We start from the raw sequence: 25077 nt of genomic DNA, 5'->3' as shown, positions 1-25077 counted from the left end.
CTTATGTCTAAAAATGTATCGTTTCATGCATCGGTTAACCCTCCTGCCATCCTTTAAAAAACTCACACCCATCACCCTAGGGACCATTCTCAGCCACGCCATAAAAAGACCATATATCCATATTTTATTCCACTTTAAATTAGCCAACCTTGTAAAACTACTTCTCCCTGAAATATTCATGTAAAGTTTTAATTATATTTTCGTTGTTTTAACCCTTCAAATCCCAGTGTTATTACATGAGCGCCCTGTGTTATAAGCCCCAAAAACCAAAAAACGAAACTAAATATTTCCACAAAAAACCAGTTGAAGTAATATGTGATTGTCATTATAAGTAGGCCTTTAGATGGACCAAAGATTGGCACCAACATACATTTTGACCTGCCATTATTTTTTTTGCATTTTTTTTGCAATTTAAAATTAAAACTTCAAGGCCCTGAGTCTTCATTGACATCCAAGAAAAGAAGAAAAAATAAAATCATATGATGATAATTTGGGGTTGAAAAATAGCGTTTATAATGGAAGTCAATGGGCAGAAAATGGTCCCCAGGGTGATGGGTGTGGGGATTTCTGCTGCTCAGCCATTTTAGGCTGATTTAAGGAATTCACACTGGAATATTAACATTGACAGGTAAAAACTATCCTGTGGCAAGTTTGGTTATATTCCACTGAACACAGTGGAAATGGCAGCCATTTAACACATAGCAGTGGCACAAAAAGGTCCCAAGAAGGCAGGAAGGTTAAAACACTCGACTCCAGCTACATGACGCGCAGCTGGAAACACTTCACGCAAGTTGAGCTGCCCGAGATTCACAGAATTTACAGAAAATGTTACATTTTTGTGATTTATATCGTTATCGGGACGATAGAATTCTTATATCGGGATATGAGATTTTGGTCATATCGCACAGCCCTATTAGTCAATGCCAACTACAAGTGTCAACTTCAATTACAGGTCGAGGAAAGAACCGAAGACAAAGCATCTTCTAGAGGTCGTGGAGAGGATGAAGAGAGAAGACGGCGAGGAACTGCCTTTTCAGATCACAACACCAAGGCCATCGCAGCTCAGCACATTCACAGCATGTTCACCTGCACGGACAAACACGCACTCATTTCCATGGCAGCTGACCGCGGAGGCACACAGAGTTTCTGGAGACAAACTTGTATTGCACTTGAAATACCTTCTCTATTCATACATATTTGCACACATTTGCACAATCAGCTACACTGAACATGCTGCCGTGATGTAACTGGACACACGAGAGATTCATCCTCCCGACACGCACATGCATTTCAGCCTAAGAAGAAACGGAGCACTAAATGAAACGCTCTGCTATGCTATACTTACACAGGCCTGCTTTACATAGTGTTCAGAGCACACCCAGGGTTCTAGCCATTCAAAGTAGCTGCTATCACAACTGGAACAATGGATACAGTTGCAGGTGTGCGTGTCTTTGCCCTAACAGAAATGCAAGTATTGCATTATGTGTTGAGTTTGTTCCAGGTCAGTTGGTTTCTAAATTATTTTCTGGTTTTATCTTACAAAACTTATGGTCTAACACTGATATGTAGCTTAAAGACACAGTTTGGCAACCAAGGACCCTTATGAATCCTAATTCTTCTCTCAGCTCAACAGTGATTCACCAGGGATTTGTAGTTTGAGGACAGGGTTAAAACTTATACACCACCACTACCCACAGAAAAGGCTGACCAGAAACCAAAGAGAATAGTCACATTTTTTTCTGTTACTTGGATTATCGATTTTGTGATGTAATTTGTTTAAACATTGTGTAAATATATAGTTAATATTTTATTGTCACACAAGATGTTCATATCATGTTTTTAAGCCCCTTTGCTTTGCTAATCTGAAATTTAAAAAACTGTAATGTTAGATAAAACTCTGGGTGCTGCTAGGCACTTGCTCAATAACGGAATCGTATGCATTTGCAAAGTGTTTTGGCGAACTGATGAGGCAAAAACATTATGTGGCTGACAGAAAAACACTCAGTAAGGCTTCATGGTCATTCATTACTTTGCATAATGTGACAAGCTATGCATAATGTGCATTCACTAGTGACGGTTAGCTATCCCAGCTAGCTAAAAACTTATTCCAAATCCCACTGACATTTGAAATTATGCTAATAGCTAAAAGTTTATTCTGGAAGGGCATCTTTTAAAATGGCACGTTATAGGCACACAGATATTAAATTAGATATTTGAAGACTGATATAATATTATTGCTCAATAATCAGTCTGTTTAACAGTGCAGGGTTGCATGGAAGTTTTAGCATGTAGTGGTCAAACCATGTTCAGTTTCTGTGTTTACTGTGTGTTGCAGAAGGCGTTGATGCTCTCTTGGCTTTGTAATGAATATATACTTGTAGGTGCTGCTTTCAGTCTTGTGAGGTGCTTCTCTGCACCTGCTCACCTGACCAAGGATTCAGCACGGCACTAATCTGAAATGCAGTCGCAATTTACTTACACTTTGACAGCACAGTAAATGGGTTTAAATGGTGTGAGTTGCATTTGACGGTGGATTTTTACCGCTCAAGTTTATGAAAAGCACCTGTAGAATTGGAAAGTTAACTTTAAGTGTTATATTATCGAAGTATTAGGGTTGCTAACAACAACTTAAGATATTTTGTTATTAAAATATTCTTATAGGGAAACCCACAGATCCAAAATCATTTTAAAATTCACTCATGGTCATTTTTAATTGAGTATGAGCCTCTGTCCCATAGTTACAACTGGAGGTTCAGCTCTTCATGAACAATATGGCAACCGTGTTGACACAATGGTCCAATGAACCAAGCATTGCAGCATCTACATGTATATACCTTATCTCAACTGTTGTTATTGAACAGAATGGAATCGGATGTATTGTGATATTACCTCCGACTTTCTTAGGCCCCAGTGTGGCAGCTATGGGTTACTGTTATCATATAACAGTCTTGAAGTTGTAGGCATAGCGTCACACTGCTCATTTGCAGTACCTCTGCCGTCACGTAACAACCACTGAAGCTACCATAAAATCTGACTCCGTTGTGAATATAAACCTGGAAACTGGATAGACTCGCCTCGCTACAGTGCCCGTGTCTCCTCGTTGTGGGGGTAACATTCCTTACAGTGTTAACAGCTGACTTTCACACCAGTTTGTTGAAGTTGCCTTAGTAAACTGTGCATGATATTTTAGCTTGTGAAGAAAGTATATTTGCTTCAGTGTATCCAATGTGCTAGGAGGCATTTATTTTGTGTATGTAAATAACTCACTATGGGTGTATGTATTTTTGTAGTTTCCTATTTGCACAAGCCGGAAGTGTCCTCTGAAGCCTGTTCCCTCCCTTTGTGTCTTTCCTTACACGGTTCCAAAGTATGACCCCATATTTTACCAAACCCCCCATTCCTAAACCAGTGAATGGAGAAAATATGCCCTGTAGGTACTTTCTAGTATCAGTTTAATAGGGGTCACCACTACCCTAAATAATTTGCACAGCCTGTTGTTAGAGAGCAGCTTTTCACAGTAGATTCACTAAACAAAAGCACATACAGTGAGAAGTACACTCATCTGTTAATAGACAGGTGAGAATTTCACAACTGTGTTTTTAATAGTTCCCATGTGATCATTTGAGCCAAGAGCTTATGTGTATGTCCTGTTCAATGAATATTATCTGGAGACAAAAGTGATAATGGCTTTTGGATATTGATACTCTCCTCTGTCCTTAATTTGCTCTAACATCTTGCCTGTCCTCTTCCTTCTTGTTCAGTGCTGCTGAGGTATCCTCATTAACACCTCTGAGGTGTTGAGGCAACTGAGGTATTATTAATAGTTTTAGATACACCATTTGGTGCCCTTGGACACATCATCAGTGATGTAACCTGAGGTCATGGGGGGTTTCGGGTCTCTCCATTGAAAAAGAAGATAGGCATTATTTTGTGACACGTTCAAAGTCTAAGTATGTGATCTGTAGTAAAAAGGTCCATAAAATATGTGAAAATCTCAAAGACCACTGTACTGGGACCACTGCTCTCCTGCCTCGCGGTATGTGGTCACCTCTGAGCTAAAGCGGTACTGAGTAAGCACTGGTTTTGAAACTTTCAGGGTGGTGCTTACACCGCTGAACCTTGCAGATATATTAGTTTGTTTTGTCTGTAGTTACCAGCCCGGCTGCCTTTGTAAGAATTCAGCTCTGTATGTATGAGAGAGACATGAAAAAGTCCCTCCTTCCTGTTTTTTTTATCCTTTTGCATATCTGTCACACTTACAGGTTTCAGATCACCAAACAAGTTTTAATATTAAAATATTAATATAATATTTTAATATTAGACAAAGACTGATCCAAACCCAATGTAAGGTTTATGTCACAGCTTGCTAACAGTATCAATAATTACAGTTGTTTCTTTAATGCTTAATCCACCAGTTTGTGCAACATATTTAATCAAAATCATATTTTTAATACTACAGTGTAGTAATTGTCATTATCTATGAACTTTCAAATTTACTATTATACATAAATCCAAAAAAATAAAATAAAAAGCACATCATTATTATTTTTGTATTAAGATAAATAAACTAAATTGTTATAATTTTTTGCTGATATTCAAGTACAAAATTAGTTTTGGTGGTTGAATGCTACACCTGATTGATGTCTGATTAAAGTCCAGTGTCGGCTCAAATTTGAGTATAAAAACATGAATTCAGTAATAAATAACAATCACATTTTTAGTTTTAAACGTGTTTTTAACAGATATCTAAAATATCTGTTTTCTAGTTTTTATGAAAGGTGGTCTAAAAAATTGGTAAGCGCTCTCCATACAGTAAATAGATACAGGAAGGCAACCCAGCAGCCTTTGTAAGGCTTTTGGTTGGGAGACCAGTCATTGCATTTTGAGCAGAATGGCTCTAAATCACTGCTGTGTATTCCAGACAACCCATGTGGTCGTGCTTTAAACTTGCATTCTTTCCTAAGGCCAGCTGTGAGCAAGTCCTCTAGTTGCAAAAAGAAGTCCAGTAGAAGTCTGTTGTTTAAGCCTGTGATCTCAGTAAACACTGTCCCCATCAGCCTATGCTAGTTCATGTTCTAAATGATGGTCCCTGCTAAAGTGAAAAGGAAGAGCAAAGCTGGGAATGCTGTAAGGCTGTGACTGATGTGTTGCTATTGTATAAGCTTCACGCATTACAATAACCTGAGGATTATGATGGACTGTGAAGTGGATGGGCTACTATGTCACTGGCATTCTGGTGTACATGTGAGTCTAGTTTTAATATAATTTTAATGCAGAGTAACTGATGTCACACCATGTGGTATAGGTTGCTAATGGTGGATGGCTGTGTGCTGTTTTATTGATGTCAAGGACAGTTTGAGGTCATCCTGGCTGCTAAAAAAGACCAACCCTTGATTTTTATGTTGCAGTATTGGGTATTGCTGCACATCTAATGTGAACAGTCTCACAGGCTGCAGTAGTTTTAACATGCCAAATGAGGCGTTGAGTGGGGATGGCAATTCCAAGAGGCTGTAAAAGCCTTTTTGGGTGAGTGTAGATATGTCCTAATGAAATCTACTGCCACTCCAGTTGTATTTTACTTAGCTTGAATAGATAAGTCAATCCACAGATTTACTGGCTATGTGTGCTCTCTATCCAAGTGCAAACAAACAAATGTCACTTTAAAGTGCTCATAGAGGACAGCAGTAGAGAAGCAGAGAGCTGGGTCCAAGTGTCCTTAAGTCAAGCAGGTGCTTGCTGAGCACCGTCAATGGGGTTACGCTTGTATATGAGTGAAGAGACAGACGCCATTCAAATTTTTTTCTACCTCTACAAGTGGGTGAATAGAATAATGGTACAACCATCCCAACCTCTGTTCACCTGTCAGCGTGTTAGAGCAAAGATAGACACCGAGGAGAGGAATTCAGGGCCCACCTGCAGGGACTTCAGATGGATGTATCGCTGTAGACGTTACACTTCCAACCTTCCCCTCCTCCTCCCTCAATGGCAGAAGTATTACTGTGTGTTTAGTTGTGGTAAATGAAGCTATTTTAAATATTGTAATAAAGAAAAAATAAATAATATATGTATTTTAACAGATGTTCTCATTTTTCTCAGTGAGTTTTATGATGTTAAAAAAAAGCGGAGCTCTTAAAATAAAAATAAAGAAAAAAACTGTAGATGACGTCTAAATGTTTTATAAACGATGAGTTTAGATTTTGTATAAGATGTGATATTTTGTGGGATTTGTCTACACTGTTATACAACGAGAAATTGAATGTACTGTGACCGCCATAGGCATAAAACTGATTGAATAATTGCTCACTTAATGAATCAATAAACTGCCGAAATTGTGGAGAAAACTGGTTCCAGTCTTTTTGTGTACGTTTACCATAATGCTGCTCTTGGTGGACACGATACCAAGGAGAAGAAGTAGTAACTCAGATGAACACAAGGTGGTGCTACTGGACAACTACAGGCTGTTTTTGCTGGATGAATGAAGAGAATACAAGGACAGTGACAGCTCCAGTAATTTCAGTTAACAACAATTAAACTCAGTTGTTATTATCAGTTAAGGTAAATATTGGAGGACCAGAGAACTGACTGTGACAGATAAACAGGTCCAGAGAGTGTCAGTGTCACAGGTATAATGAGTTTGTAGACCTGTAAACTGCGGCAGGAATTCAAAGAGTTGATTTAAAAGAAACAAAGACCAGACAGATGTTGTGCAGAGACGCAGGATGTGGCCACAATCCAAGTCATTCCAGAGTGTCAGTGAAACATAGAAGTCATATGACGCTCTGGATATGTTTGCAGCTTCTGCAACTGGCACAGATGGTGGCAGCAGAGAGACGCATGCAGAAGTGTGCAGACAGAAAGTAATTCCTTAATTCTCACTTTTATCCCACAGCCAGACGATGATCTGAAAACACCCACCAACCACAGTTTTTATTCCAGTATAAAACAGGAAGTGTTAGAATGGTTAAATCAGTCAGGGGTGTTGTAACAACAATAAAGAAATGCCCCGGGAAGAAAGCTTTTCTAAAGCAGATGTTTAGTTCTGTCAGTAGTCACAGATTTAATGGCATCATTGTATCGACAGCCTGTGCGATAGAGTTGTTTCACTTTTGTTTGCCATGAGATTCATCTGTTAGCAGAGTCAAGATCATCATTACTGTTTGTATGAAATAACAATTTATATGCATTTACATGTATAGAGTTATGAAGATCTCTGCTCCTTTTTGTCCTCCATGCAGTACAAACCAGTCCTGCAATTCAATTCAACTTTATCTATATATCACCAATTCACACCAACAGAGACATTATATTGTAAGGTAAAAGCCTAAAATGATAGAGATAATCAGATAACTCCCTATGAGCAATTACTTGGCAACAGTGGGAAGGAAAAACTCTCTTTTAGCAGGAAGAAGCCTCAGGCAGAAGCTTCTTCCTGCTCAGCGAGGGGAAAGCAGAGAGAGACTGAAGAGAGCGGGGAGAATGAATGTGTTTCTTAATGTAGAAACATCCGACTGTGCCCTGTATGCCATGGAAAGCATCGTAAATGAGCTATTATTTAAGGAGTTTAACAGTTTACCTTTCAGCGTCCACAAGGTCAGTGGCAACCCTTGAAGAATCAGGGTTAGGGTTTAGGGGAGGTTAATATCCCCTCTTTTTACAAAATCTTCACCCGTTTGAAAAATGGTAAACCTTCGAGGCCAAAATGAACGTATGATGCTTCATTTGAAAGACACATCTTTTATAGTTACACCCTCCCACTCACAAACCCTAAAGCTAACCCTGAACATGTTACTGCTACGCATGTCTCTCAGTAAAGGAAACAATGCATTTCCACCGGAAACTGAGGGAACTGTTTCACTCTGGGGACCTATGGCTCAGATTTTTTGTTGGAAGAAATATGAGTGTAAGAAGTCCACATATAATAATAAATAAACAAAAATATTATAATTATATTTCACCAATTACTGTTCTCCTTCAGATTTTCCAAAGTCATCCAGCGGGCCAGATTGGAGTCTTTGCGGACTGTTTGACACCACAGCACTAGAGAAAGCTCTACCTTAACCTTTTAAGTCATATTTGACATTATGTAGTCTGTGTAGGACTACAGAAGAGAAGGAAGATACAACTAAACAGTTGAGACAAGATATTGGACGACCTGCACAACTCTGAAATTGATCATACATCGGATATCGTATCTGTGTTGTAGAGGCGAGAACACGCCGCAGCAGCTGTAACTTACTTTAATAAAAAATAACTATGTTAAACCTGTAATTAGTTCTTAATTTGTAGGTGAAATATTTGAGATGACATATTAAAATAAAATTATTTAATAGTTATTGCAAAATATATATTTCAAAAGAGCTCACGGTGACTTTCACACTGAGGAAGGTTCCTGCTGAAGGTCAACACTGACTCTGACATAGTTTTCCTGACAGTAAAAAAGCATCTGGGCTCAAATGGATTAACTATGATTTGTTTCTTCTTCCAGTTCTATACGCCATTTAATGTCATCATCTGCATCATGTATGGGTTGTTTTTGAGGAATGTTGCTTTGAATCCTACAGGCATGCCTGCACAGCCTCCTGTAACGACAGTCACATGAGAATTCCGTCGACCCTCCAGGAAGAACCACAACAACTTTTAGACGTTTCTGTCCTCACAGAAAACGGATCTCGGATGAGACAAAACGGATCAGATCTGTGATTATCATGAGGGCGGTGCTTTCGACAGCCAATCAACGTGATTTTCACTACAAGCTCGCTGGCACAGCAGTGGAGGACGCCTCGGCTGAGTGCTCGCACTCTGTTTACTTTGTCGGCTGGCAGTGTGTTCAGTTCAGTGTGAAGGGGCCGGCTCTGTAGATATGAGCAGCTGGCAGCTGTGAGGCCTCTCAGGACTTCCGTCTGCTCAGACGTGTTAACGATGCTGCTGGACGAGCGGATCTGGTTGCTGTTTAAGCGCCACTGGCCACAGACTCTCACCTACTGGAGCGTGTTCTTCAGCTTCGGCCTGTGCATCGCCTTCCTGGGACCCACTATCCTGGACCTGAGGTGTCAGACCCAGTCGACCCTGCAGCAGATCACCTGGGTGTTTGTCTCTCAGCAGTTCTTTCTGCTGGTGGGCAGCAGCGTGGGAGGACTGTTTAAGAAAACGTGAGTCTGGTTAGTGAACACAGGGTGTTTTCACGAGGTCTAGCTTCACATGTAAAACACCTCACCGCTCACTGTGTTTCATCCAGTGCGTCCTCTGCCAGTCATCGATGCTTTGACTTGTGTTTGTTATCAGAGCTCCGCTGTGAAAGCTGTGAATCCTCTCTCACTCTGCATGTGTGATGGGTTAGACACAAGCCCACTGGGACGGTTTCTAACAGGGTCCATGTGAACCCACACCCAAGGAGTGTGTAGGATAACATAGTTTACATGTCAGTGATGAACTTTATAATAAACAAAGGATCATATACTTCACCTTTACAGGTCCCAGCTGTGCGGCAAAGGGAGTTACTATGAACTGTTTTCAAACTGTTCCACACATTTCCTAAAAGAACCTGGTTTGTACTAAAAGCATGATATGAATAAACTGCTGGCTGCAAAGCTGAAGCCACTGACGTCAGTGGTTATAGGAGAGGCTACTCTCTCAGGTGGGTCTGTTATCAGGGTTTCTGTGACTACAAGCACAACTGCCTGCAGGAGCCTTTCTAGATACCAAAACCACAATTGTTAAACTAGTTAATATGTCTTATTAGCCTTCTGTTACATGTTGAAAATACACTTATTCACAAGGGGGTGCCACAGTGGGTGGCGTGGCATGTTTGGATCTTCAGCTTGTTAAGTTTTAGGGAGCCACTTAACCATGAAAGCAGCTAAAAAAAAGTTAAAACTTTTTAAATAAGGAAAAGAGGACGAGTTTACCTGTTAAGTTTAAGTCAGTTATGTCACTTATGTCCTCTAATTCACCTGCGTCTTCTAATTACAGGACTTACCTGCAGTGATATCAGCGTTCTTGTTCTGGCAGAATAACTGGTTCTCACATTTGAGCAGGACAGTGGTTTAGTTTCACAGAGTACAGAGCCAAATACAGTAACTAACCCTGTGGGTAACGAAGACGTGCCTTTGCTGATATCTCTGCTACCTTTAAAGCTTGCTTTTTGGCCCTAAAACAGAATAAAGTTACATTGTAAATAAACACATTCAAACGAGAGTTCAGGTTTATGAATGCACAGATAAAATAACTGAGCAGATGAATTATTACACCAAATGGGATTTTTTTTTCTTTTCTTTTTTTCTTTTTAGTGACTGAAGTTGAGAGTTTGCAAAATATTGTGGTCTTATGAAATGTTTTGTTCCTGATTAACAATAGTGTTGAAATAATTTTGCAGCTAGACTTTCACCTGTGACAGTTGGACTGAATATTGTATTTGACTGGCAGATCTGTGGCATGCAAATGACAGAGTTTTGGTTCACATCTCTGTTTGAAATTTCCAGCCACTGAGCAGGAATGACAGATTGTGTGAAATGGAAATCTACATGTGTTGGGACACAATGAACATACAGTATGATGCCAAACACATTCACTCGTCTGTGACATCCCATTCTTAATCCATAGAGCTTAATATGATGTCGGGCGCTGTTTGCAGCTATAACAGCTTCACCAAGGTTTAGTTTTTGCGGGAATTTCTGACCATTTTTCCAGAATCACACTTGTGGGGCCAGACACTGATTCTCTAACTCATCCCAAACGTGTTCTGTCAGGTTGATTTGAGGCCAGTTAAGTTCTTCCACATCAAACTAACTCGTCCGTGTCTTTATGGACCTTGCTTTGTGCAGTGGTGCACAGTCATGTTTGAACAGGGAGGAGCCATCTCCAAACCGTTCCCACAAACTTGGGAGTATATAATTGTCCAAAAATTGTCCAAAATGTCTTGGTATGCTGAAGCATTAGGAGTTCCTTTCACTGAATGTTGGGTTTTTTGGTTAATGGGAAAAAGCCTTTGGAACCTTGGAACGTTCCCATGGAAGCCCAGTCTCTTTCTTATTGTTAAATCATCAAAACTGACCTTAACTGAGACAAGTGAGACTTTTGAGACATCCTGGCTGAGTTGTTCTTGATGTTTCTTTGTGCAATGATGTGTTGCTTTTAGAGATCTTTCAGCTTACTTCACTTAATACATGCATACATTTTCTACTTCAGTGAGCAGGTCTGGCAGTACTCAGGATTGTGTGGCTGTTGAACCAGAGATTAGCTTTCCAAAAAATGTAGTTAATCACAGTTAATTTATGATTGAATAAGGAGGGAACTATTAATATAAAATAATATTTACTAAAATAAATCATCATTTAAAAAACTGATTTTCTATTTACTTGGGTTATTTTTAAGATAATTAAATTTGTTTCGTGATCTGAAACGTGTGAGGAAAAAGAGGAAAAACAGAAACTAGGAAGTGGGTAAATACTTTTTCACAGCGCAGTTTCAGCCTGGTACCTATCATACGGGCATGTGGAATTCTCTAAATACTGAGGAAAGGTGCTTTTTTTTCTTCACTCCTTTACCAAAGACACGCTGGACCATCCATTACGAACAGAGAGGACATAATGCTGCCGCATTCATACAAACAAACAACATAATTAATAAGTGACTTTGGTCATTATGTACATTGCTGTGTTCTCCCCTGTTACTGTTACTTGCCAATATGCTGTTAGGTGTTGAACTTTCATCAGTTTGAAGTGTATAGTTCACTTATAGATTTAACAAACTTGAAGCACTTTACAAAAGCTTTGGTGCTATAGTTAATGACCTACAGTACTGTATGTTTAAATAATCCATAAGAATTTTGGCACATTGCAAAAAGCAGTTGGAAAAATAGGCACGCATAAGGTCAAATTGTTATGCCTAAATGACTGGGTCAGAGCATCTCCAAAACTGTAACTCTTGTGGGGTTTTCCCAGTCTCTATGAAAGGGAGTCCACGGAAGGAACAGTGGTGAACCAGAGACTGAGTCATGGTTGGCCAAGTCTCAGTGATGCATGTTAGTGGTTGGCCTATGTGGTCAGATACAAGAGAAGCGCTGACCCCTGTCCACTGCCGAATGCTTACATAACCCTAACCCAGGCACCAGGATGCACTGTAGAAAGAAGTCAAGCCGCTAGAAAGGTAATGTCAATGTTCTGCTGGGAAACCTTGGGTCCTGCCATCCATGTGGAGTTTACTTGTACCACCTAGCTAAGCATTGTCGAGGACCACGCCCACCACGATTCATGGGTGTATTCATGGGGTTTTCCCTGATGGCTGTGGCCTCTTTCAGCAGAATAATGCACCCTGCCACAAAGACAAAATGATTCAGGAACAGTGAGTTTGAAATGTTCAGCTGTGATCCAGCTTCAGCTTCTGAAAACGGGCCTGTTTGGCATGTGGCTAAAGCAAAGTCAAGTGGCTGTTAAGAGGTTAAACAGCCAACCATGTTTCTTGGACATTTGTTTTTTTAACCATTATCTTTTAGTGCACCTACACTGTTTTTTCATTATCACTGTTGAGAAAGCTCCTTTATCTTTATCGTGTCTGCTGCTCACCTTGCACACCTGCGTAGGTGAATTCATTTCCCAAAAGCTAATCCTGGATGTGTTTGTGTGCACTTTGGAAGCCTTAAACAGTACATTTATATCATTTAAAGTGGAAGCCTTTACAAACTCAGCAGGTGTGATTCATTATTTTTGCTGCTGGCTTTTCACCCTCCGGTGGTTTTTGTGAATGTCCCTGTAGCTAACAGAGGATTATCTGGGACAAGCTGAAAGAGAAGAAGGGGAATGTAAGGTGAAGATAAGATGTAGGTTTGCTGAATGTGTGTGTGTGTGTGTGTGTGTGTGTGTGTGTGTGTGTGTGTGTGTGTGTGTGTGTGTGTGTTTGGGGGGGGGGGGTGGCTGTGATAATTTTGGCTAGGTAAATAAGTTTTAAGCGACAGACCATCAAGGTGACTTTACTGCAGCAGTAAGTAGGTGTGAATGTAGGCGGAGGATTATTGTTGGTATTTTCCTTTAGTTTTAGGTTAGTAGAGCATAGGAAGTTTATTTATTCAAACAAAACTCTATCATGTGTACACAGGATGTGTATTCTATCCTTTTTTTTTTTTTTTTTTTAGCCTTAAGTCCTCGCTCTTAGCCCTCTTCATCTGCACCCTCATCATCTCGCTGGTGTTTGCCGTCATACCACTATGTCACCACGTCATACTGCTGTCCATCGCCATGGCGCTGGCTGGCAAAGCCATGGGCGTGATCGACACCATCGCCAACCTGCAGCTAGTGAAGCTGTACCAGAAGGACTCTGCCATCTTCCTGCAGGTCACTAAGATGTTGATGTGTCTGTGTGTTTGTGTCGGTGCAGTTAAAAAGCTGCTGTCGGTCAATTTGGGGAAAAAAAAAAGAAAATCACTCTTTGACATAGCCTTGTTGAAAAAAGTAAGGGGAGTAACTGAGAATAATGGTGCCTTAATGAGCATTTTTATTTAGTCAAACAGTCACATGGTTTTGTGTCTGGATTTTCATGGATTTTATAGGTTACTCATTTGTTTACTGTTTGGATTCCTTTCATTGGGCTCATTAGGAGGCCAAACTAGGTTAAAAGGAGAGTGAATGTGTGACTTACATTCATCGTGCCAACAGAAACCAGGCGCCTGCACAGTCAGGTGAAAATCCTGTTTGCTTGTCATTGCAAATGACCCCTTATCACGCTGCCCTTGACACACCACACTAAGCCTGCACGATTATGGCAAGAATGATTATCACAATTATTTTGTTCAGTCTTGAAATTACTTTTATTTGTAGTGATTATTAACAGTCTTTAGAGACAAAGTGTCTTTTTATTGCACTGTCATATAAATTGAATACTGCTTTCACATCTCAACGTCTGTATAAATCTTAGCACAAATATAACATCTCTTCATTATTGAGCTGAGCATCTCTTAGAAGAAAAGTAGAAAATACATGTAAGAAAAACAGAACACACCAAAATGTAGCACAAAATTAATTCAGAAGGACACTTTCACTTCATTTCACCTTTACGTTGTGCTACATTATGCTAATAAATTAGTCTTTGCAGACAAATAATATAAAGTCTGTAATTCCGTCCTGTCTCTGATGCCGTGTATTTGTTCAGACTATTCCAAGAAACTTCAAGCTGTGTGGTTCAGGGAACAGCTGTGATAATTGGTCAGCGGCTGATTTGGTCAACAGAGCATGCTTTTTAAATATCGCTTGATCGTGCTCATATGATTGTTGGAAACCAAAATTGTGATTGAGTTTAAAATTGTATTAATTGTACAGATCTGGCTGATAGAATAGAATTCAACTTTATTGTCATTGCACATGCACAGGTACAGGGCAACGAAATGCAGTTTAGTACAATGCCAGCTAAAATAAATGAATAAGTACATGCAGGGCTGGAGGAGGGTGCAATATTTTAAAAAGTAAAAACAAAACTTTTTTTTAATCTTGAAAGTTCTGACTCCTAGACTGCTAGATCCTCTTAATTTGAATAACGGAGGCTGCTGTTCGTGTCTCTTGCTAGGCCTTGCATTTCTTCACAGGCCTTGGGGCACTGGTCAGTCCCCTGGTGGCCGATCCCTTCCTGGCTGAGGACAGCTGTGTGCTGGGAGCTAACTTGACCACCAACTCATCCTCTCCCAGGAACCTACAGCATCTCCGCAGCACCCTCGCTGGCCATGGAGCAGCACTGCACACCATCTCTCACTTTCGTCTGTATACTGACGGGGTTGTCGTCACCAGGGTGTCGTATGCTTTCTGGATCATGGCTCTTATCAATGTGAGTTCAATGTGATGATCCTTGATTTCTTAATTTTTGTATATTTTTCACACTTAAATGTTTCAGATTATCAAACCAATGTAAATATTAGGCAATGATAACCCGAGAAAATACAACAGAGTTTTTAAGTGATGATTAAATACATTTTTTGGAAAGAAGGTCAATTTCTCTTACAGTAACCAGGCTTAATTACTTCCAGACCCACTGAATCAAAAAAATCCCCCTCTGGACTGATGAGATAAAAGCTGAACTTTCTGGAAGCTTTGAGTCCCTAAAACTAACACAGCATTTCATAAAAAGAACATCATACCAGCAGTCAAACATGGTGCTGGTCTAGGCCTGCTTTGCTGCTTCAGAACATGGATGACTTGCTGTAATTGGTGGAACCATGAATTCTGCCCTTCGTTTGCGAGGTGCGCCTGCTGCTTAACGGCACAGAGAGGAGAGGGCGGGGCGGCGAGGGAGTCTCTGACCGGCTGGAGCGGCATCTAATAACCAACTCGCAAAATAAAACAAAATAAAAACAAACCAACAAACACGAAAACACCAGACATTATAATACAGACTTATAATTTGCACCGATGTTTTTTCGAAATTCTGTAAACGAAAAGTGAGCGCAAGAGCCCTCGGTGCGCCTGCTCGCTGCTGAAGTCAAAGTAAACTTTATTGTCATCTCCGCTACAGTCCAGTATATAGAGAGACGAGACGGCGAGGCTCCAGTTACAGCAGTGCAAGTAAACAATGTATATAAGAAGAGTAAGAAAATAAATATACACTTTAGGATTAAGGATAAAGGGATCAATAACAATTTAAAATTTGATGATTTGGGGGGGGGGGGGGGCGCCAGAGGGAGTGTTCGCCCAGGGCGCCAAACAGGCTAGGACCGCCACTGCCTGAAATGATTTTCCAACAGTCTTGAAGGAGTTCCCAGAGATGCTGAGCACTTGTTGGCCTGTTTGCCTTCACTCTGTGGTCCATCTCATCCCAAACCATCTCAATTGGGTTTAGGTCAGGTGACTGTGGAGGCCAGGCCATCTGGTCTGATCTGGGGTCATTGTCCTGTTGAAAAATAAATGATGGTCCAACTAAATGCAAACTGGATAGAATGGCATGTCGCTGCAGGATGCTGTGGTAGCCATGCTGGTTCAGTGTGCCTTCAGTTTTGAATAAATCCCCAACAGTGTCACCAGTGAAGCACCCCACACCATCACACCTCCTTCACCATGCTTCACGGTGGGATCCATGCACGTGGAGACCATCTGTTCACCTTTTCTGCGTCGCACAAAGACACGGCAGGTGGAACCAAAGATCTCAAATTTGGACTCATCAGACCAAAGCACAGATTTCCACTGGTCTAATGTCCACTCTTTGTGTTTCTTGGCCCAAACAAATCTCTTCTGCTTGTTGCTTTTCCTTAGTAGTGGTTTCTTAGCAGCTATTTGACCATAAAGGTCTGATTCACAGTCTCCTCTGAACTTTTTGAGGCTGGTGACTTGGATGAATTTATCCTCAGCAGCAGAGCTGACTCTTGGTCTTCCTTTCCTGGGGCGGTCCTCATGTGAGCCAGTTTCCTCGTAGCACTTGATGGTTTTTGCGACTGCACTTGGGGACGCATTCAGTTTTAGAACATTTCCAGACTGACCTGACAGTAATAATAATAATGGATTGGATTTATATAGCGCTTTTCAAGGCACCCAAAGCGCTTTACAATGCCACTATTCATTCACTCTCGCATTCACACACTGGTGGAGGCAAGCTACGGTTGTAGCCACAGCTGCCCTGGGGCAGACTGACAGAAGCGAGGCTGCCATATCGCGCCATCGGCCCCTCTGGCCAACACCAGTAGGCAGTAGGGTAAAGTGTCTTGCCCAAGGACACAACGACCAGGACAGAGAGCCCGGGGATCGAACCGGCGACCTTCCGGTTACAGATACGCTTCCCAACCCCCTGAGCCACGGTCGCCCCTTGAGCCACGGTAGCTGATTGGTTCTTGCCATAATATGAATTCTAAGGTCGGGGGGGGGGGTCCCATTTCACTGCAGGGCAACCTGCATGTGACGAATAAAGCTTTGATTGATTGATAACAGTTGTCAAATAGAGCTGTCAGCTGTGTACCAACCTGACTTCTAGATAATAGAACTGATGCTCCCAACCCCATTAAGAAAGCTTGAAATTCCAGAAATGAACCGTGACAAGGCACACCTGTCGTGATAACCATTTCAGGTGACTATATCATGATGTCACTGAGAGAAGGCCAACGGTTTGGAGCACTGTCAACAAAGCAATCTTCAACAATCTTAAACCATAATACATAGTGTTACTGATCAATTTTTTTCTTTGCTAGATAATTCCATGTATCTTGCTTCATATATTTGATGTCTTCATTTTGTATCACAATGTAGAAAGTAGTAAAAATAAAGAATAACCATTAAATGAGAAGGCGTGTCCAGACTTTTGACCGCTAGTGTACATGTGATGAATATGCAAAAAAAAAAGTCATGAAGGGGCACATACTTTCCCATGGTACAGGACATGATGTGAATAATGCAAACACATAGTTACATAATACATGATCTTGAAAGTTAATCTAAGCTGTCTGTTGTGTGTTGTGAATAGGATCCTCTTATGAATAGAACACTGGTCAGGTGTGGTTCTGAATGAACAAAGAGCCCCTGTTTGACATGTTTGCCTCATTGTTAGTAGAGTAGTCAAACATGCTACTAGAACAGTGTAAGAAATATAATCAGCTTTCTCTTAAACACTGAATTTGTGTGTAAGTTTGTACCTAAGTTAAATGTTTAGCTTGGTCGAGTAATTAGCTCGGGGTGCTGGCGGCGAAGAAACAAAACAATCTGCACGGATTTTTAGCGTAGTTTTCTTCCCCATAATGAAATCACTGATGTATCCCATGACTAGATTTCCCGAGTAGTGCTGAACAATTTCACATGAAAATGGCTCAAATGGAAGTTAATGATATAATGACATTTCCAGATAGCACTGCTGCTCCTCAGAGTTGCCTAAACCTCTTGTTTACAGTTTATCTGGGTTAGAAGTAACAGAAGTTCAGATGAAGTAAACAGACTTCCCCATCACTGCGTGCAGCATTTTCAGAGTGTGCTGGATCAGTTTCAAGCTGACGACAAGAAAAGAAGATTGTATGTTTGTGAGAACCTCTTCTCACAAACATACAAACAGGAAGTGTTATCTCTTCATTTGGTGAACAACGTTCTCATTGTGTGTCTGTGTGTTTGTGTGTGTTTTGACAGCTCCCTGTCCCAGCGGCAGTGCTCGCATTGATGTCCCATGAGCGATTGCTGCCTTGCTCCAGAAGCAGTCCACGTCTGCTTGATGCAGACTCCAACAGGAGCCCCACGGGGGACACGGACCAAGGTAGTGCACACGTGTTTGTGTGTCTGTGTGACAACTTTGCTGAGATGAAAGTGCAGACCTCTGAGTGTGACTGTCTCCCCAGGACATGGGAGTGTTTTTAGCTGCTGTAACCCTGCCAAACTCCGGGATCGCTCTGCTACTTTCTTCATCATCCACGCTCTAGGAGGAGCTATCCTCTTTATCACAGATGGGATTATAGTAAGGCTTCCAGCTAACACCACACACAATTACACATGAACCCAAGTAAAATGGGAACAATCCAAGAATAACCTTTTACACACAAAACAGGATCGTGATATGTGAGAGCTTCAGTGCTTTTGGCTTTGCTGTATTAAAACATCATCTAATCGACTAAGACTCTGCTTAGGAGCAACACAGAGCAGTACATCGATGTGCCGTCACCGTTAAATTAGAAAGTTTGCACTTGTGACATCATGACTGTTTATTACACTGTGTTATATATTATATTGCACCCGTGTTATATTTATAGAAGCAATATCCTGGGAAGGGATATTGCTTCTATAAATGTGGTAAGAAATCATACAAAAAGAGCACCTTTACACTGAGTTTCCTTAAGAAACGTCATTATTAGAGTGACCGGCTGAAGGCTGTCTGTGAATCCAGTGTAAACAGGCAATATAAAGCTTTAAGAACAAGGCTCAGATATTATGGTGCCTTATTTGATCTGATTATATGTTACCAATGAGAACAGGGAAAAAAGTGAGCGACAAAGTTTGTTCCTGGGCCTGATCTAACTGACCTCCGGCCGGGTTTCTTGTCCTGCAGGGCTCTTATGCTGGCTTCGTCTACACCTACGCCGTCTCCCCTCCTCTGCTGATGGGCCATAAGATGGCAGGCTGTCTGGACAGCATATTCTGGGCCGCGATCACCGTGGGAAGACTGGCTTCAATGTACTTGTCCTACAGATACACGGCACCCAAGCTGCTCACCGTCAGTCTGGTATGGACACGTGTCTGAAGGACAAACCTGCATGAACAGAGATATCACAGGGCAGGAAAAGCAGAAGTGACCATCAGGGGTCAGGCTTTATTCCTCTTAAAGCTATAAGACGTTTGTCTTACGACAGTTCAAACCAAATATTTGAACAGGGTGGGAATGCAGCCACCGAGAAGAGGATTGTTGTCTGAGTGGGTACACACAGTGTGTCTGAGCTAACCTGGTTCAGTCTCACTTTACCACATCAGTCTGATTCATTCCACTCAGTTTCGGCATTGTAGTGTCTCTGTGGACAAGCAGTCCATTACAAACGTATAAATGCCGTCCTGCTTGCTCTCATAAGTAAGGATTGTTATTATCAGTTTTCTACAGTGTTAGCCTGAACATAAAGTTTGCCTTTCTCATGCAAACAGTGTTACTGGTGTTTTTTTGTCTTTATTAATTTTGTTTAACAACAACAAAATTGTATGAAATGCAAAAAAACAAATTTTCTACAGTTTCCTGGAGCCCGATGTGATTTTAAATGATCGTGTTTACAGGTTTTAACCTGTAATGGTTTCTAGTTTTGTTCGTCACAACAGGCTCTCTGTTATGTGTTGAATATCTCAGCTGGTCAAGTGTTAGACTGAAGCCGACTTTGGTTCTTTGCTGGGTTTTGGCAGCACTTAGTTCCCTTTTAACCTTTAGCAGGACTTTCCAGTGTTAGTCTAAGCTTTCAAATCCAGTCATCTGTTATTTCCACTTTACAACAGTATGTGTACATTTCCATCAACGTCTGTGCATCACCTCTCTGTTGTTCTTTCTGTTTATGTATATTTTATATTTAGTGTGTGTGTGTGCATGTGTGTGTGTGTGTGTGTGTGTGTGTGGGTGTGTGTTTCTCAGGTGGGAGTCATACTGGTTCAGTGCCTGCTGTTAATCTTCTACACCAGCTCTGTGTTTCTGTTCTTTGGCACCTGTGTGTTGGGCCTGTGCATCAGCAGTGTGTTCCCCTCTGTGTTAGCCTTCACAGAGGACATATTAGAATACAAAGGTACACACGCATCATCAGTGCCTCACAGGAGTACAGCCATCAAACAGTCATTGTTAATATTAGGCTAAGATAACCCGACGATTTCATTTATTAAAGGGAAAAGGCTTCCCAACCCTACCTGGCCCGGTATAAAAAAGTAACCTCCCCAACAGAGAGTGGCTTATGAAATTAAATTCAGTTTGTTTTGCCATAGTCTGGCCTGATTACTGCCAGACCTGTTGAATCAAAAAATAGAATCTGACCAAGTGAAGTTCTCATAGAGCAACACTTCATGCCAAAATGTAAAGAATCTCAAGAAGAGAAACAAAATCAGTCTAGAAAGGTCTTTTCTATGACTTTGAGAGAGCTAATTTCCAAAAATGGATATAATGTTGAACAGTGGTGAACCTTCACAGGAGGAAAAAATAACTCCTATCAAAATAAGAGCGCACTCGTGGCTTATTCAGGTCACAAAGGAACGCAGACAAACACGTAAAGAACAGTTAAGGTCAGCGTTCATACAGTTTGCTCACTGAAGTATTTTCATTTGTAATATTTCTGTCTTTGTTAGGATTTGTAGAAAAAGAAAACAACGGTCAGAAAGAGGACAAATACTTTTTCACTGCACCAGCGTGCATACTGCATTTGCTGCATAAGTAACCTTATATATTGTAAACCAGTAGGAAATGAGTAAAATCATTCCTGATGACACTCAGTTACAGAAAAGTTAACAGTGAAAGTGTAAAACAGAATAACTTGTTTGCAAAACATATAAATACAATATTGGATGAAGAGCAGATCAAACTGTGGGCATGGAAATATGTGCTCACTTTGAATTTCATGCCACAAAGGCAGCAGAAGGAGAGATTTATAATACATGAAATTAAAACTATCACATAAAAATGTAGCATTTTTACATGTAAAAATAAAATATTGATGTTCTGTTTATAATTCGCATCATAAATAACTGTGTTTCTACAGTTCTGTTGAGGGTTTTTCCCCACATTCCTGCACTTGAGTGTAATAATTTCCCCCAAAACAGACAAAGATTGTTTAAATATACATGTTTGTCTTCAAGTATGATTTATTATTAGTTCTTAATGATCAGATCTTACTGATTAATTTATACTTTCATTAGTTTTTACAATTTTTATGTCATCCAGTTTTTATTATAATATTCAAATTAATTAAAATTTCTCGATATATTTTACATCAAGTGTTTAATATAAACAGAAACCCTGCTCTCCATGTAACACACACATATGATCATAATCTAACACATTTGTTCATTTGTTTGATTATTAATTATTATAACTTAATAATAAGCATTGATTTTTTTTTGTTAATTAATTGCCTCATGTACACTTTTACAGCGTGCAACTTTTGTCCCATAGCTGTAGATTATTCCTGTGTGCTTATTGTGTGTTACAGGCTGTGCCACAACAGTGCTGGTAACGAGTGCCAGCACGGGGGAGATGCTGCTTCAGCTGCTTGTTGGATCGGTAAGAAAGGATTCGAGACTCTTCTGTCTTCCTGAACATTTTTATAAAGCATTCGCTTTCACAAAATGCTTTTACATTCAGTGTTTTATATGAATTTCTCGTTTCTTTCTGAAACATTTAAATAAGTGTAATATAATAGTGCATGTCCCCTCACTGGGGAACAGGCTTTCAGGTCACTACTGAGCATTTGTGCAGTGACTGTAGCCTGCTGTGTCTGCATGAATTAGGCTAAAGTGCCTCAATAACGTTGCTTAGTGGCTTCCCAGGGTTGACCACTGAGATCTTTGCGATTTGGAACTCAATGTGTGTTTATGTGTCCTGCAGGTGATCCACAGTCAGGGCAGCTACTCCTTCCTGCTGTGCGGTACAGTAGCATCCTTTATCGGCTTCTGCCTGTTCCTGCTGCTCCTCTATATCCAGAATATCCACAGAAGCCAGCACACAGGTAAATACATGCAGAAAGACTAAATGATTTGCCAAAACACTGGTGATGCAAAAGGCAGCCTCATGTGGCCATTAGAGGAACTGCAATTTTGGCACTTGTGCTTCAGTCACATTTTCTGCCCTGGAGGTTGCTGCCTGGACTTGTTTGGACTAATTCTGACGTTTCATTCTGGTTCTATCTGCGCTCACAGGTAGCAAACCAACAATCAAACCTCCTTTTTCATAGATTTTTTTCACCTTGACAATATCGCATCCGATGTGACGTGTCAGCCTGTGGATGTCTTTTTTTTTCTCCTGTTTTCCTTTAGTAACCAACTCTTTTACCTCTCAGATTTGTCTCAATGCACAGACATGAAAGAGAAGCCAAAGACCGGAGACTCGTGACACACTGGAACCCAGAGAACAGAGGATACAGCAAAGGGAGAAATACTTCAGGAGAAGCTGACACTTCTTCCCCCGGGGTGGAGGGTTCACAATCACACTCCTGCGTCATGGAAATCACATGCTGAATAATTATTTGCACCCTACTTTCACAGCCTGATGATCAACAAACGGCTCAATGGATGATTAGAGTGTACACAATCATCTCTTTGAGCACATTAAACTGTGCGTTGATTAAATACGACCTCTTCAGTATGAATGTGAATGGACTCTTATAATAGGACTCGTTCGGTGGTGGAAAATAAAGATAAGATGCAGTCGGTTAGAGATCTTTTATTATTGGTTTCTCCTACTGCAATTCTTCTTATATCAACTCTTCCTCACACATCAATACGCAATACAGTCAATCCTGTGTGTGCATGTAAAGTGAGTCACTAATGGAGATTATCAGTCATCAAAAGTGGTTTTGGATGGGGCCAGACTGCAGGCCTTTCTCTGAAGTGTTTCACTTTTGAACTGGTAGATGTTACGAGCAAAGAGTTTCAATTCACTTTCACTTATATAGAACCAAATCACAACAACAGTCACCTCAAGCACTTCATAAGGTAAAGATCCTACAATAAAATAGATGGTAATCAAGTTCTTATATAGTGCTTTGCTATTCTACCTGAACAATCCAAGCACTTTATACATCATGTCTCATTCACCTAAGTGCTTTTCTTCCCTATGCTTAAGTACTTATAAGTAGTATATCCAACATTTACACACTGATGGATGCAAGCTTCTGTTTAGTAGATGACCTCTTGAGCTACAGCCACACCAGACAACAAGCAAAGTGTCAGATACCAAAAGATCTTATCTTTCAATTCAAGTGTCTTATATAGACTATATGTTATGCATATTCGACTTAACGGTTCTTTTGTTCTAAAGTTTAAATTTGGTTTTGCCATATGTCATTTGAAAGGGTACTAAGTGGTGCTGTAAAGACGATTCCCACGTCTGGTAGGCCTTCAAAAGAATCCTGAGGGAGGCTGGGGAGCTCAAGTGTACCATGTTCAACATACCATTTATATTAAAATGGTTACCTGTGGTAAAACGACTCAGTATCCCAACACCTTCCATAGTTACACCTCTTTCATAGCGTGCGGCTCATAAAAATCGGTAATCCATTATCTCAGATTATTAGAATATTTTCCAAGGTCAAGCAGAAAAGTATTTACAGAAATATCTGAAAAGTATGCTCATTTAAATACTGACTGTATTGATGGAGTTCATTAGCTTGTGGGACTGCTGAGGTGTTATTAAAGCCTAGGTTGCTTTGATAGCGGTCTTCAGCTCATCTGTAGTTTGAGGTTGGGTGGTTCTTGTCTTTTTTTTCAACATGTGGAGTTCATGTGTGAGCGAGTTGGCTGGCCAGTGGGAATATGGCCAGAAAACCATTTGGTAAAGTTCTTCTGAAAAGCTAAAGTCCATCTCCATATAGCTTGTCAACAGATTAAAGCATGAAGTGTTCTGAAATGACACGGCAAAGTTTGGCTTTTGACTTTATAATAGTGGACCGACCACCACAAATACCAGCAAAGGACATGGTGCAAGAGTCATCACAGGCTTTACACTAGACTTCAAACACCTTGGACTTACTGCCTCTCCACTCTTCCTCCAGGATTTTCAAATGAAGTACAAAATTTGCTTTAATCTGAAAAGAGGACCGGATCACAGAACAAAAGTCCAGTTTGTTGTGTCCTTAGCACAGCTCAGAAGCTTCTCACACTTCATTCAGGAGCGACCTGAGGTGGCTGTAGCTCAGGAGACAGCGCAGGTCATCTGTTAATTAGAAGGTTGGTGGTTTGATCCCTGGCTGTTTCAGTCTGCATGCCAAAACACCTTTGGGCACATTAAATTCTTAATATTTGAGAGTTTATTAAGGTTCATTCTTAAAGTCTTTCAAGAGTTTTCAGTCGAGACGCTTTCACTGTTTGAACTGGACAGATCAATGTGGTAACTTAAGCACATAACCTAGTCTGGAACAACTTGTATTCAAAGTGGTGATGTAGACAATGTAGCAATGTTTTCAAGCTTGATGCTGATGCTGCTGGACTACAGCACTACTGGAATTACAACAGAGAATCGATGTATTTAGAGGCTATTCCTGATCATTTACAGTCAATAAAATTAAATTCACTTTTTCTGAGTCTGAATACGTTTAGAAAGTGAAATTCATTTAAAAGTGAAACTGATTTGTGTGAGTGTATGCGCGTGTTTGTTTCCTGGCGGACATTAAAGAAGCAGTCAGTTAGAGATCTTTTATTATTGGTCTCACCTAACTCTTTTGATATAAACACTTCCTCGCACATCAATACGCCACTTAAGACAAGCAGCTTGTAAACATTTGAAAAAAGCATCAAACAGTTGGAGAACTGGACAATACAAAGCAAGAAGGGGCTCAATTTGTCCAAAACAAGATTTTACATTTGAAGGAAAAGTCAAGGGGGGGAAAAAATAAAATAAAATCAGAATACAAAAACAAATATGTCGATGAATAAAAGGCCAAGAGGAAATTTTAAATGGAGTTGAGGTTGAGGTCAC

General features: G+C 40.5%; 2 protein-coding genes across 2 annotated transcripts in view; both read left to right on the top strand.

Moving 5' to 3' along the window:
• The window catches only part of cdk18 (cyclin dependent kinase 18), a 40134-nt gene extending 35717 nt beyond the window's left edge, over positions 1-4417 (top strand). The window contains exon 16 of the mRNA XM_085352991.1: positions 953-4417. Within this exon, the coding sequence (XP_085209117.1) occupies positions 953-987 (35 nt within the window). The 3' untranslated portion in view covers positions 988-4417. The remainder of the gene's footprint in view (positions 1-952) is intronic.
• Positions 4418-8867: 4450 nt separating this feature from the next.
• On the top strand, positions 8868-22639 carry slc60a1a (solute carrier family 60 member 1a). The gene is made up of 10 exons (XM_085353722.1): positions 8868-9149; positions 13127-13325; positions 14551-14805; positions 18072-18195; positions 18278-18393; positions 18982-19155; positions 20038-20185; positions 21596-21666; positions 21991-22111; positions 22442-22639. The coding sequence occupies exons 1-10, from the start codon at positions 8920-8922 to the stop codon at positions 22492-22494; spliced, it is 1491 nt and encodes a 496-aa protein (XP_085209848.1). The 5' UTR covers positions 8868-8919; the 3' UTR covers positions 22495-22639.
• The last annotated feature ends 2438 nt before the right edge of the window (positions 22640-25077 follow it).

This window comes from Diplotaxodon limnothrissa, linkage group LG5 (assembly GCF_057381915.1).
Source record: "Diplotaxodon limnothrissa isolate DT_005_m linkage group LG5, D_limnothrissa_male_GT1.1, whole genome shotgun sequence".
In the NCBI taxonomy this organism is placed as follows: Eukaryota; Metazoa; Chordata; class Actinopteri; order Cichliformes; family Cichlidae; genus Diplotaxodon; species Diplotaxodon limnothrissa.
This window is presented reverse-complemented; position numbering and strand designations above follow the sequence as displayed.

Bases quoted from the DNA above. Each gene is read 5' to 3' on its own strand.
- slc60a1a (XM_085353722.1), top strand. From the start codon at position 8,920: ATGCTGCTGGACGAGCGGATCTGGTTGCTGTTTAAGCGCCACTGGCCA. The intron at 13,326-14,550 runs GTCACTAAGATG...GTCTCTTGCTAG, and splicing joins ACTCTGCCATCTTCCTGCAG to GCCTTGCATTTCTTCACAGG. The intron at 18,196-18,277 runs GTAGTGCACACG...CTGTCTCCCCAG, and splicing joins CACGGGGGACACGGACCAAG to GACATGGGAGTGTTTTTAGC.